The sequence below is a fragment of the Lemur catta genome, chromosome 1 (assembly GCF_020740605.2).
Source record: "Lemur catta isolate mLemCat1 chromosome 1, mLemCat1.pri, whole genome shotgun sequence".
Classification (NCBI taxonomy): domain Eukaryota; kingdom Metazoa; phylum Chordata; class Mammalia; order Primates; family Lemuridae; genus Lemur; species Lemur catta.
Genome location: NC_059128.1, coordinates 211336728 through 211350513, shown reverse-complemented (window position 1 = coordinate 211350513; position 13786 = coordinate 211336728). Strand labels below are relative to the sequence as shown.

General features: G+C 42.6%; 1 protein-coding gene across 3 annotated transcripts; it reads right to left on the bottom strand.

Annotated features, from left to right (window-relative positions):
* Nucleotides 1-9321: 9321 nt before the first annotated feature.
* Nucleotides 9322-13524, bottom strand: LOC123630371. Of its 3 annotated transcripts, XR_006732660.1 has the most exons (5): nucleotides 13426-13524; nucleotides 13224-13319; nucleotides 12762-12874; nucleotides 10472-10586; nucleotides 9322-9904 (listed from the first exon to the last, which is right to left on the bottom strand). XR_006732660.1 is itself a non-coding variant. In XM_045539881.1 (3 exons), exons 1-3 carry the CDS (start codon nucleotides 13477-13479, stop codon nucleotides 12208-12210), a joined length of 810 nt encoding a protein of 269 aa, XP_045395837.1. In that variant the 5' UTR covers nucleotides 13480-13524; the 3' UTR covers nucleotides 11802-12207. The 3 variants fall into 3 exon arrangements, 1 of the variants encoding a protein (XP_045395837.1); XR_006732659.1 differs by lacking the exons at nucleotides 12762-12874; nucleotides 13224-13319; nucleotides 13426-13524 and adding an exon at nucleotides 10800-10935; XM_045539881.1 differs by lacking the exons at nucleotides 9322-9904; nucleotides 10472-10586 and having other exon boundaries at nucleotides 11802-12874; nucleotides 13231-13319.
* Nucleotides 13525-13786: the final 262 nt, after the last annotated feature.

Genomic DNA, 13786 nt, shown 5'->3' with positions numbered 1-13786 from the left:
GGGAACCTGGTGCAACACAGCCTGGGCTTGGGAGGCCAAGTGGAGCTTCAGTGAAAACACGTGTGTTTCCAGGCCTTGGCCCTTATTTTGCCTCCTCCAAGAGCAGGAGAAAATGGGGCAAGGGTCGAGACCACAGCAGAAAAACAAGATATTTCTGCATCTGAGAGAGAAACTTCCTTGTGCCAATGAATTGCTCAGTGGTCCAGGAGACCTCCCTATCCCATAGATTTGTCCTAATTAAGTCAGGAACACCGATTATCACATCACACTTCTGTTCATTGTGCATGGTTGAGTGTGAGGTTGTGTGGTTCAGATATGGAGTACATCAGAAGGGAGAACCGTCAGGGGGGCTGCAATAGGGTCAGAAGTACAACACATCCTCGACTCTCTGGCCTGGACCCTGGAGTTAGGAAAGACCTTGTATATTAATTCTGAGAACTGAGGTGCAGGGAAGTTCCTGGGGCGGTGTGGGGCTTGGCAAGTTAAAGAGGCCCTAAATTCCTAAAGCTCATGGTTCCCATGTATAATAATTCAAATCTGACATAAAAGAAAACTTACATAAAGTATGATATTAGAATAACAGCTTTCAAGACTTTTTCATTCCAAAATTCAGGGTAAGGTTTTGGCAGCTAACTTTGTGCTTGTGTGTGTGTGCACGTGTGTGAGCCCCCGTCTTGCCAGTGCCTCAAGCATGTGCCTAATTTGCCTATTGGGGAACTCAGCTCTGGGCTGGGAGCAGCCTGGAGGACTAGAAGCTGCCACCCACATAGGTGTTCCTGAAAGGCTTGGCCTTGAAGTGGCAACATTCTACATCTTGGGCCCTTTCATGACAAACTCACGTTTTGTTTTTGAAGGGCAAAATCAGAGCTGGTTCTTACAAGCCACAGATTCTGATGAATTAAATTATGACCCCAGCAACGCTTCAGGACCAACAACAACTTCAACAAGACATTCTGAAAACAGGATGTTGTCAGGCAGAGGCTGAGCAAGTGTGTGCCTGCCCCCAAATATCACCTCTGCTGGCCACAGAGCCTAAAAGTCTAGTAGTAAAGTCAAGTTCACCAGTAAAGTCAAGTAAAAGTCTGACATAAGGCCTTGGCCTCCTGCTAATGTGCAAATATTTCTAGAGAAGTCACATTGGGCCATTGAGATTGGAGAATGAGGCCCTTTCCAAGGGCCCCCAGCTTAGATAAATGGCCTTGAAAATGAGGTTCTGTGTAGTTTAGCAGGCAGATTGGACCAAGGAGAAAACACAGAGAAACTGCAGCGACTCTCAATTACATCACTGTTTTATTTTTATTGTAGCATTTTCTCACTTATTTTTGGTTTGTGTTGCTATCGTTGCTCCTTATTAAGATGTAAACTTCATGAGAGGAGAGGCCTTGCCTATTCAATACTGCATCCCTTAGTTCCTAGAATAGAACCTGGTACAAGGTAGGTAATAATAAATGTTGAATCAATGAATAAATTAATGATCATATTCAATCTTCCTTTGGAGATAGCTATGATTGTCTCTCATTTTACAAATAAAGAGTCCAGAGTTTAATGAGGGTAAGTGACTCCTTCAAAGCAAAGATCCAAGATTTGAACACAGATTTATATGACTACAGAATTCATATACTTTCTAATACCTCATGTCTTCTCCCTCCTGGTGGACTTTGAGGCCCCAAGATTCATGTATGTGCTTGAGGGTAGTTTTAGGGTTGTCATAAAAAGTATTTTCTTCTCCCATAACCTTATGGGAATGCAGCTAGTTACAGCAGGCTTTAGCTATTGCACAAGGTAGAATGACTTTAGCCCCAGAATAACACCACAACTCTGCTGGGTCTGGCTGTCAGCCACTGACATTGTAAAAGCCTGTCATTTTGTGAGGCCTCAGGGAAATCTGCCATCCACCACAAAGGCCATGATGTGGAAAGAAGCAATTCTGTGCCACACTGGTTTAGAGACTGTAACTAAAAAACGTTCAGTCAGAAATGCCTTGAGGCTAGTCTTTTTCTCCCAGGACAGAAATGTTACTACCTAGAAAGAAATAATCAAATAAATGTGGTCATTTTCTCCAGCAAGCCATGGCTACGGTGCAAGCTCCTGTTAGCATGTGAATTGGGATATTGAAACAACAGGGCAAATGACTGCATCTTGCTTGAGTATTGTTAAGTATTGCCATACATTTTTTGCTTAATTATGATTTTTAAAAACAATCTTTACTGAAATAACTAAGCATAATCACTGTATCTTGAAAAACAATAGAGAAGATTGGAGCAAGATAGCAGAGTGAGCACATCTGCAGCATTCCACTCCATCCCCAAATCCCTAGAAATGGCAAGAAAGGAAAACATTCCTGTATCTCTTCCAAAGGCTGTGCTACATTTGCACTTCATCCAAGGCAACCTCAGACAATAATTTAAGTTTCTGTTTTGGCACTGCATGTTTTGTACTAACTGTAACCACTTCCACTAGCCAGAAGGCCACCATGATTCAAGTCCAGTCAGTTCAGCTAAGCAACCCTTAAGTCATACCTTAGAAAGCCTGTGTCCTTGGACCACTTCCGATACTAAAATATTGTACTAGCCAAGGAATTTGTTACAACAATTTTGGAGAGGCTGGAGAAGCAAGGAGAGGAAGACGTATTACCCAGAGATCAGGAAGTGACTACTGCGTCTGAGCTGCAACCTGTGAGCCTGCACACACCGCATGTCCTGCAAGCATCTCCACCATTGCTGCTAAACAGGAGCCACTGCCACTGCCACTGCCACTGCCAGGGGCACTCCCTTAAACAGAATAGCTCCTCCTTTCCTCCACAGTTCAGTATTGCATAGCTGTCTCCCATGTACAGAATCTAACTGGAACCCCTCTGGCAAAGGATTATAAGATATGTCATTTTAGGCATCCAGCTCCAACAATACAAAATGGGTTATGGAAAGGTGAATGTAGGGCTACGTACTGACTGACATGATCTGGCACAGGCCACAACATCAAAACATGGAAGAATTGACACCCAAAGAAAGAAAGCTAATAGAAAAAAAAATCTTAATAGTAAGTATTAGTTCACAATTGCAAAGAGATGGAAACAACCCAAGTGTTCATCAATACATGAGTGAATTAGCAAAATGTGGTATATGTATACCATGGGGTACTACTCAGCCATAAAAAGAATGATCAGCTACCTACTGCATTATCCTGGATAGAGTTGGAACCCATTCTTCTAAGTGAAGTATCACAAAAATGGAAAAACAAACACCACATGTATTTACCATTAAATTGATAGTAATTGATCAACACTAATGTGCACCTATAGGAAGTAACATTCATAGGGTATAGGGCAGGTGGGAGGGAGGAGGACGGGATGGGTAAATCTACACCTAACAGACACGGTGCATGCTGTCTGGAGAATGGGCATGCTTGTCAGGTGGTGCAAAAGCAATATGTGTAACCAAAGCGTTTGTACCCGTGTAATACTCTGAAATTAAAAAAAAAAGAGTAAGTGTAACTGTCATATTTAGAGAGCTGTGGTAAGAATGAACATGCTTGAAAATAATTAATGTTTACTCTACCCACAGTAGGAGATGAAAATAAGTTTCTGTTTTTGTCACCAAGTTTGTGGTGATTTGCTATGGCAATCCTAGGAAATCACTGCAGGGAACTAGGGCTAGGTGAAGAGTTCTTATGACAACAAAAGCATGGTCCATTAAAGAAAAAATTGCTAAATGAGACTTCATCAAAATTATTTTAATAAAACTTTTGCTCTGTGAAAGATCCCATTAAGAGGAGGAAAAGGCAATCTATAGACTGGAAGAAAATATTTGCAAACATGTTTGTGACAAATGATTTATATTTAGATTGTATAAAGAACTCTTAAAACGAACAGCAAAAAAAAATCCAATTAGAAAATGGGCAAACATGAACAAATACTTCACCAAGTAGGTTATACAAATGGCAATTAAGCACATGCAAAGATGTTCAATAATATTAATCATTATAGAAATCCAATTAAAACCACAATGAGATATCATTACATACCTACTAGAATGGCTAAAATAAAAAATAGTGAGAAATACTATAATGGTGCATACATGTCATTATACAATTGTCAAAACCCATCAATTGTACAATACTAATAATTTAACCCTAAAGTAAACTATGGCTGGTAGGGTGATTAAAATTTTAAAAAAGTGAAGAAAAAAGAGAACACAAAATTTTTTTAATTAAAAATAATGAGAAAATAAACTTGGGCAAGAATGCATAAAAATGTATCACTCATATTTGCTAATGGGAATGGAAAATAACACAAAAACTCTGAAAAAATGGCTTTGCAAATAGCAGTAACTCTCCTAAGCATTTATCCAAAAGAAATAAAAACTATGTCTACACAAAAAACTATACATAAAAACTTGAACAGCTCTGTGCATACATATCTTTGCTCATTTGTGAGAGTAAATAGGATAAATTTCTAGAAATAGAATTGCCGAATCAAGGAGTATGCACGTCTTTAATTTTGATAGTTAATATAAATTGAATCCCAAAAATCCAGTATTGATTTTTACTTCTCCCAGCATGGTGTGAGGGTATCTATTTCCCTATATTCTCACCAATACTTGATACAGTAAAACTTTTAAATATTTGGTATTCTAATAGATTAAAAAACAGTGTCCCATTTTAATTTATATTTCTTCTATTATATGTGAGAATGAACTTCTTTTCATATATTTATTGGTTATTTGTATTTATTTTCCTGTGAACTGTGTGTTTCTTTCCCTGTCCATTTTTCTTATTGAATTATTCTTTTTTTTTTTTTTTTTTGAGACAAAGTCTCATTCTGTTGCCCAGGCTAGGGTGCCGTGGTGTCAGCCTAGCTCACAGCAACCTCAAACTCCTGGGCTCAAGAGATCCTCCTGCCTCAGCCTCCTGCGTAGTTTATTGAATTATTCTTATTAATTTCTCAAATCTTTTTTATTGATATGTAATATACATAATATGTGGCAATTTGATATATTCATATAATGTGTAAAGATCAACCAGAATAATTGGAATATCCATCATCTTAAGTATCTTTTCTTTTAATGCTAGGAACAGTCAAATTATTCTCTTCTAGTTACCTTGAAATGTACAGTAGATTATTGTTAACTATAGTCACCCTACTGATCTATCAAACACTAGGTCTTATTTTTTCTATCTAACTGTAAATTTGTACCCACTAATCAACCTCTCATGAAATTATTCTTATTAACTTTTAAAAGCTCTTTGTATACCAAGGAAATTAATCTTTTGTTATATATTTTGAAAATGTATCTTTTCACTTTAAAAAATGTTTTATACAAAATCTTTTGCTTACTATGTAGCCTAATTTATTAACATTTTCTTTTTGGCTTCTGGATTTTACATCTTGTCTGAAAAGACTCTTCCCATTCCAAGGTTATTTTTAAAAATGTTTTCTTCTTAAGTAATAAAGCTAAAAAAAATGTTTCTTCTGGAATGTTCATGATTTCTTTTTCTTTTAATTCTTTTATTTGATCAACCTGTAATTATTTTGTTTGACAAACAAAATAGAGTTAAAGGCTGTTTATTCAAAATTTACTATTATAAGGGAGTCAGCTGCCATCATTTTCATTACAGTAGAAACTGTATGAGATTTAAAAAAGAGTGAGTTTTATAGACTAAAAGGATGAAGACTTAAAGACAGTCTTTGATGAGTGTTCTTTTAGGTTGGAATTTTCTAATTCTAATAGGGCAAGATTTTTGGAAGTGAGGAAGTCTTTCTGATTGGCTTTTACGTATATTTGGCAGTGTTAATAAAGCTAAGACTGCCAGTAGAATGGAATATGACTGGGGGCTTTCCAAGCTGTGTAGGGTCATATGGTTTTCCTGTTCCAGCTGAAAGAAAATCTGGTTCTCCCTGGGGTCTTGCATAAGCAACTCCTCATGTTCTAAAAAATGAGAGGAAATCTAGCTTTACTTTTTCATATTCTTAGTTAGTGGACACAATACCCACCATTTTAATGTATATTTATCTTTTCAATTCTAATTTTAAATGTCTTTTATATGCTCACTTTTCAAATGCATTGGGATCTATTCCAGAAGTCTCTACTCTGTTCATTGTATGTGTTTATTCCTCACCAAGAGTATATATCCTCTAGGGAAATGAAAGCAACATAATGCAAAGCTGTAAGATATGACTATTAAAGTCACATCTGAAAGTTTATCTATTAATAAAGCTTGACATAGAGTTGATATGTAATTAAGAGATTCTGTTTTAGAAAACTTTCCATCCTCATACTGACACAGGAGAACTCCACATATGCTGGCTGAGTACAGTAAGTCATCATTTAACGTTGCTGATAGGTTCTTGGAAACTTCAACTTTAAGCAAAACAGTGTACAAGAGGTCCTCAAATAATGTCATTTCATTTGAAGTCGTTTCATTGTAACACTGATGAGAAATTTAAAAATTGGTCCTGTTCTACATCATTTTGCTTGAAGTTGCAGTTTCTAAGAATCTATCCACAATTTTAAGTGAGGATTTACTTAAAATGCTAGCATGGTAATAAAAACCCTGAACTAGGAGCTGGAGGACCTGGCTTCTAGCCCCTGCTCTGTTGCAGTCTGAAGGGCCACCATGTACACTTTAATAGACTGATAGCTATAAGAAATAATACAGAAAGGGCCATATTAAGAACCACAATTCCTTCTCATCCTTGAAGTTGGAGTGACCATGTGTCTAAGTTTTCACCAATGGAATGTGAGACAGGAGATGTGTGCCACTTCCAGGCTGAGCTTGAAAATATTGCACATGTGATTCTTCTATCTCTTTCCCTACCTATGGACACAGACATGTGTGTCTGTGACCCAGTTTTAACCGTACAGATAATGACAATGTTCTAGGAGTGATGGGAAGCCCAGGTGGAAGAAGACCGGGAATCCTGAATAACTGTGGGGAGATCAGTCTTCCTACCTTCTCTGGACTGTCACATGAGATAGAAATATGCCTATTGCTTAAGTCATTATATGGTCAGGTTTCTTTGTTATGACACCTTACTAATTAATACACATGGCATTTGGCATTCCACAAAGAAAAGAGTTTTGCAGTCAAAGAGTTTGAGAAATGATGGGGTTAAGAAAAGTGTGCAGATTTCCTTCCTGTTGGATTTCTCTGAGCCTGAATAATTTTTTTTTTCCTCTAGAAAGACTTGAGGGAGAAAATTGCTGATCTCTTGTATTCTCTTGCTCGTTCTGAAAAACACCCTGGAAATGCTGATCTGGGTAATTTCCATTTCCTCTAAATATTATATAAAGCATGGCTAGTGTTTAGATTGTATTCAGAACACCACCAAATTGTACAGACTCAGGGCTGCCTTTAGTCCAACCACTTCAGCCAAAGCATGTTATCTGAGTCCCTCTAGGGGACAATAGACAATCTTAGAAAACCATAGAGGCCATGAACAATTCTTCTAAAAGTTCAAGAAGATTTTCATCTCATTGCTCTGTATTCTTTCTCATCTAAACAAATGGAAAGATGACAAAAATTTTACCCACAGAAGAGTTATCCTTTATTTTTTCTTACTTTTAAAGGGCTTTAGGAATGTACTGCAGCAACAATTCATTCCAGAGTGGCTGTTGTGGGCAAGGGCTTGAAGAAAATGATATAATATCCACTGGGCTACAGTGAAAGGAAAGAGTAGATGTGTCCCAGAGCACCTGGGGGCAGCACCTCAGTAACATCCAGCAACAACTGGCATTGGAATGGATCCTCTGATTGCCTACCTGTGACATGACATTTGCAGACAGCTTTCTCCTGTGAGGCTGGGAAGGTTTGGGCAATTTGCACTCTGCCAGCACCATCAAATATGGACATTTTTATAGATTCAAAAAGGATTGAGAATGCTTTCGGCCATGTTCCTGTAGTGAACAGCTAGCTCTTCAATGATCAGACACGTTTGAGAGGATCCAAGTGATGTGCTTCCTGAGATAAGTGGTCAGAACCCAGAAGACTCTTCTGTTTAGCTAAGACATGAAACTATATGAAGTTCTTAACATATTGTCGTAGAGAAATGAATATATTGTGATTGATAGGATAATCACAGAGGCTATCTTAGTCCATTCAGGTTGCTGTAACAAAATACCATAAACTGGGTAATTTATAAACCACAGAAATTTATTGTTCACAGTTCTGGAAGCTGGGAAGTCCAAGATCAAGACACTGGCAGATTTGGTGTCTGGTGAGGGCCTGCTCTGCTGTGTCCTCACATAGTGGAAGGCATAAGGGTGTCTCTCTTGGGCCTCTAAGGGCAATAATCCCATTCATGAGGGCTCTACCCTCACCTCCCTAAGGCCCCACCTCCTAACACCATCTTCTTGGGAACTGGGATTTCAACATATTAATTTTGGAGGGACACAAACATTTAGACCATAACAGAAGCCAAAGGAGAGAAAACTTTTTAAAGCATTCAGTGTATTGAGTAATTTCATCACTGTGGAGGACAGAGCAACTCTACTTTGGATGCTAATCTGCCCTGTTGACTTCTGGTTAATCCCTGTTCCTGGAATGCTTCTAAGATTTCTACTTTACTGTCACTATAAATCCTGCTCTGTTAGGTCAAAACAACTTTTAAAGTAAACCCTGCCCTTAGGCAAATTCCTGCCTCTCCCTGAGGGGTTGACTTCAATCATCCTACATATTCCTTCCCTAAGGCATGTAATCCCTGGGTCTGAAAAGTAATGGCACTGTGATCCACCTGGCATGGCCACCTGGGACATGGCTTCTGTTTCTAAGTCCCTATTAAATGTTTCTTTCTGAGAAACTGAATTTGTTAGCCTCTTTGTTCATTCAGCCTCTCAAGCCTCCTCAGACTTTGGGGTAGTTTTGAATATAAATGCTCACTGAAGAATAGTAACACATACACACACACACACCCCCAAGACTGAATGTATGGATGTGTGTCATAAAAAGTACGATTATACACCATCATATAGATTGTGTAGGACTATATTTTCTTTTCACTTGGTAAACATGCCCATTGTTGTTAATGCAGCAAACAGCTCTATCTGCTTTTAAAAATCCCAGTCTGTTCCATTCACAAGCCTGGGTTGGATCTAAAACAGGTACACCTCCCCACACCCCCCCCACACTTTTGGGAAAGGCATCCCCACTACCTTTTAATGGTTGCTGAATGCAGTTGGAGAAAATCACAACTAGTTATGGCCAGAGCCCACTCCCCGCTGTGCTGGTCTGTTATTTGGGAAAATCCCAGGATGGTATAGAAAAACTTCCCTCCAAACTGAGATGATGCTAAGAGACCAAAGAAATTACTCAGACCAATCCAGCTTGGCAAGTTAAATGAGTTTATTAGAGGTTACTTACACAAGGCTCTCATTCCTAGTCAAGATTAGAATCCTCTGGGCACTTACTTACTCCTGGGGGATGGCAGGAGTTCTATGGAGAGTAAGATCCACATGGCTGTTTGTGAAGCCTTAAATTTCTTTCTGGCAAGTGATACAGAGCTCTCTCTCTCTCTGCATCATTATATATTTATGTACAATACAGGTTAAGCATGCACAGTACTTCCCATTAGGTGGGGACTTTTAACTAAAGGGTACTAAGGCAGCTTAAAACAGTTCAAACTGGTCTTAAGACTTATGACCATCTATGCAAAAGGAGCTACTTAAGATACTCTTTGTGGTTCATATTTCTTTCAGCTTTTTTGTTTTGATCCATATCTCTAAATTCAAAAGAAACCTGCACAGGTTCTGTTAAACATTAAAAGCCAGTGGTGGGGAACTTGTATTCTTTCCTCATCTGGTGAATTTCCCCAAACAATTCCTACAGCAGGTCTCCTCTGCTCTTCTCCGCCTGCTTTGCAGTTGAAATCACTTGCACTTCACAGCTGGCTGGTCTCAACCCTCCTCCATCCCTGCAGATGGGTAGGAAGAAGGAATCAAAAGGTGAAGGAGGAGGGACTCACCTTCAAAGAACAAGTGAAATGGGGGTGGGCAAAGGACAAAACCAGGAAAGAGCTGAAAACTGCAGAAATATCAAGTCAGAGGGACTTGTAAACTGTGTTTGGAACATAAGGCTAGGAGAAGCGTTGGGCTTCTGGGGTAGCTTTCTACCTTCTGCAGACTTGCTTTGAGGACCAAATGAAGCAGGATCTGGGCAAGTGCCAGTGCCAGCCCTTAAGGTTTGTCCCTTTCTGGACCCTGTGGCCCAGCAGCCCCTGTCAACTCATCCTCCCGCTGTGCATGGCTCCCTTGTGCCCCTGTGCCTGAGCACATGCTATTTTCCCAGCCAGGGTCCCCCCTCCTCCTTCCACCAGGAGAAAACACTTGCTCCCTAAGACCCAGCTCTGGCATCACCCCTTCCTGATGAAGAGCCACTGACAGTGTTCTGTGCCCTCAGAGTACTTGCAACATTGTGTTGTGATTATGTTTTCATATCTGAATCACCCACTAAACTAAGAGTTTCTCAGTTATCTTCATACCTCCCTGGTCTTGCCTGGTGCCAGAACCTTCCTTAGGACAGAGGAGTGCTCAGGAAATAGGTGTTGAATGAGTGAATACATAAACATTCTTATGGTCAAGTTGGAATAACGTGGGCTGAAAAATAATGCAGGAAGAAAAAAAATAGTGCAAGTAGAAGAACTATACATACATATATAACATTTCCTATAGATTTGGGGACAACTTTTTTATTATGCAAATAATAACTACTATAGCCTACAAATTCGAAACACTTTATCTTCCAGGAAAGATATGGTGTCTTTTGGACCAGGTGTGGGCATGGAGAGAGTAACCCTACAATGTACTAACTGTAATAGAGTCTGGCTCCATTTTCATGTTTGATGGCTGACAACTTTCAAGCTCCAGCTCCCTCTTCTTCTGCCCCAAATCTGGGCAAGCTGATAAGAAAGAGTGTACAGGCCAGGCGCAGTGGCTCACGCCTGTAATCCTAGCACTCTGGGAGGCCGAGGCGGGTGGATTGCTCGAGGTCAGGAGTTCGAGACCAGCCTGAGCGAGACCCCCATCTCTACTAAAAATAGAAAGAAATTATCTGACCAACTAAAAATATATATAGAAAAAATTAGCCGGGCATGGTGGAGCATGCCTGTAGTCCCAGCTACTCGGGAGGCTGAGGCAGTAGGATCGCTTAAGCCCAGGAGTTTGAGGTTGCTGTGAGCTAGGCTGACGCCATGGCACTCACTCTAGCCCCGGCAACAGAGTGAGACTCTGTCTCAAAAGAAAAAAAAAAGAAAGGGTGTACAATCCACCCACTCTCTCAAGAAAGACGTTCAAACCATGCAAATCCCAGTCTGGATTTGCATGATTTAAACTTGGACGCCCCCCCCCCCCAACCCCATCATTGACCACAATAAAAACCAAAAAAGCCACTCACATCTCCCTTGATTCAAGCCACTTCTGACCAGCTTGCCCTGCTCTCCCCAGAAAGCCTCACTCCGTGAGTAGTAAATCTTTTCATATCCTCTTTTTTTTTTTTTTAGACAGAGTGTCACTCTGTTGCCCGGGCTAGAGTGCCGTGGCGTCAGCCTAGCTCACAGCAACCTCAAACTCCTGGGCTTCAGCGATCCTACTGCCTCAGCCTCCCGAGTAGCTGGGACTACAGGCATGCTCCACCATGCCCGGCTAATTTTTTCTATATATATTTTAGTTGGCCAGATAATTTCTTTCTATTTTTTTAGTAGAGACGGGGTCTCGCTCAGGCTGGTCTCGAACTCCTGACCTCGAGCGATCCACCCGCCTCGGCCTCCCAGAGTGCTAGGATTACAGGCGTGAGCCACCGCGCCTGGCCCGTATCCTCTTGATCATTGTGTGGCATCATCATCAGTCTGAGCATCAGAACAAATTTGGCAGGAGTGGGGGACGCTTGATCTCCCCACAAAACATTAATTTTCTGAATTTTTGAAATACACCATGTATTTATCAGGAAAGATACTTTGTTGTTAGAAAAGGGAGTGGGAGAAGGTGACCCCACAAATAGCTTAAAGTTCTGAAAATTTTCGGACAGGAACCGTCTGCTGGACAATTGTGCTGAAAAGCCCCTCCCTGGTGATCTGTCCCTTCATCTTTGCCCTTTTCTGGCCACCTCGTCAAACGGCTTCTTTCTTAACAAAACGAGACACATTGTTTTTGTTTTCTTGAATTTTAAAGTGATTTTCTTGAGTCCCTTTCAGGTGTTAGCCCACTCCATTCCAGAAACAAATCAGGGGACTTGAAGACTCTCAGCCAGATCCCATGTCCAGTGAGAACTTAAAATCAAACCACCCTTAACAATTCCAATAGCTACTTTAAAACTAAGTAACTCCAAAGCCACGCGCGCAAGGTATTGATTGGCCTCCGCGGGCGCCTCTGCAGGCGCGTTAGGGAGCTCGGAGGTCCCCGCGGCGGCCGGGGAGGGGCGGGCTCCCAGGGCGTTGCTCCGGCTCCCCAAGGCGGCCTTAGGCGTCCCCGCGCAGGGCTGCAGATCCGCAGCCGCCGAGGCCCCTCGGCTGCCCTCCGCTTTAGGCGGCCGGGCCCTCGGCACCGTCTGCGGCCTCCCCCTGGACCGCAGGCTCAGTTCCGCCGGGAGGGCGTCCTCGGGCCTCCCGCCCGCGCCCGCACCGCCTCTGCCCGGGGGCCGGTCGTCTCCCCGCGGGAGCCAGCTCGCCGGTGGACACCCCGACGCGCTCCTCGGCGCCGGCCGTGAAATTCCGAGAAGACAGTCAGAGGAGCGATGGCTCCAGACTCGCGGGCTTTTCCTTCCTCGCGCACACTCACGTGTCCTCCGCGTCGCGTTCCTCCCCTCCCTGGGTGCTTTCTCCGGTCTCCAGGAACACCGATTTGGAGGGACGGGTTTCACAACTGTCGTCCGACTGGAAAAGCCCGGCGAGCTGGAAGGGAAGGGACGGGGTGCGCGCTCGGAGCTCGCAGTGGGGGCAGCGCCCAGGCCGCGCAAGGGGACTCCCGCTGCCGGGCGGGGCCGACCCCGGCGCTCCCACCCGGGCCACCCCGGTTCCCTGCGGGAGCCCCGGCTAGGGCCAGACAGTGGAGTGGGGACAGCTGGCGGGGAGGCTCCAGAGCCACTTTGTGGGTCCAGGGACCTCAGCTTGCTGGCTCAGGGCAGGTCCCTATGGGTGAGGATCATGAGAAGGAGGGGGAGACGGAACGGAGGAGAGGAGGGGAGGCGGGAGGAGCGGATGAACAGGAATGTGGCGGGAGAGTATCAAAGAAGCAGGAAACCAGTTACGCTGAGAGCGCTGTTCTCCTTTTCCATGTCTTCTGCGCCTTCTTGCTCCTCAAAGGTTTCCGTGGAGACAAACTCGCTGCTGGAGCCTCCTTGAGGGGAGAAAGGGAAGGATTGGCCGCTATGGGGTGGGAGGACAGTCCCTCTGCCCCGGCAGGACGCAGCGGGCAGTGCCTGTCTCTGGCACGGCCTCCCCACCTCCAACTCCTGCTGCCCCAGGGCCTCCATCTGGGCCGTGAGGGGGTCTGTCATCTCCAGGTTACCTTTCCCGCCCTGAAATGCTGTAACTGTGACTGAGAAGAAACTTCCACCTGGTGTTCATAGCCCTTTCTCCCTGTTTCTCCAAGAAAGCGGTCATTGTCTTGTGTTTGCCACACACATGCAAACATACATGTAAAATGAGTTTTACACATCATCCTGAGTATGAGTGATGCCTTTTAATAGTTTGATTCTATTATTTAATTTTTTAAAATACTGGTCCAGATCCACGGGATTGATTTTATGACCTACTACTGTGTTATAACCCATAGTTAGAAAAGCACCATTTTAGTGCAGAAGG

Coding starts and splice junctions, on each gene's coding strand:
- LOC123630371 (XM_045539881.1), bottom strand. CDS start 13,479: ATGACAGACCCCCTCACGGCCCAGATGGAGGCCCTGGGGCAGCAGGAG. Junction 13,320..13,425: donor TGGGGCAGCAGGAGTTGGAG/GTGGGGAGGCCG, acceptor TCTCCCCTCAAG/GAGGCTCCAGCAGCGAGTTT. Junction 12,875..13,230: donor AGGAGAACAGCGCTCTCAGC/GTAACTGGTTTC, acceptor CTTCCCTTCCAG/CTCGCCGGGCTTTTCCAGTC.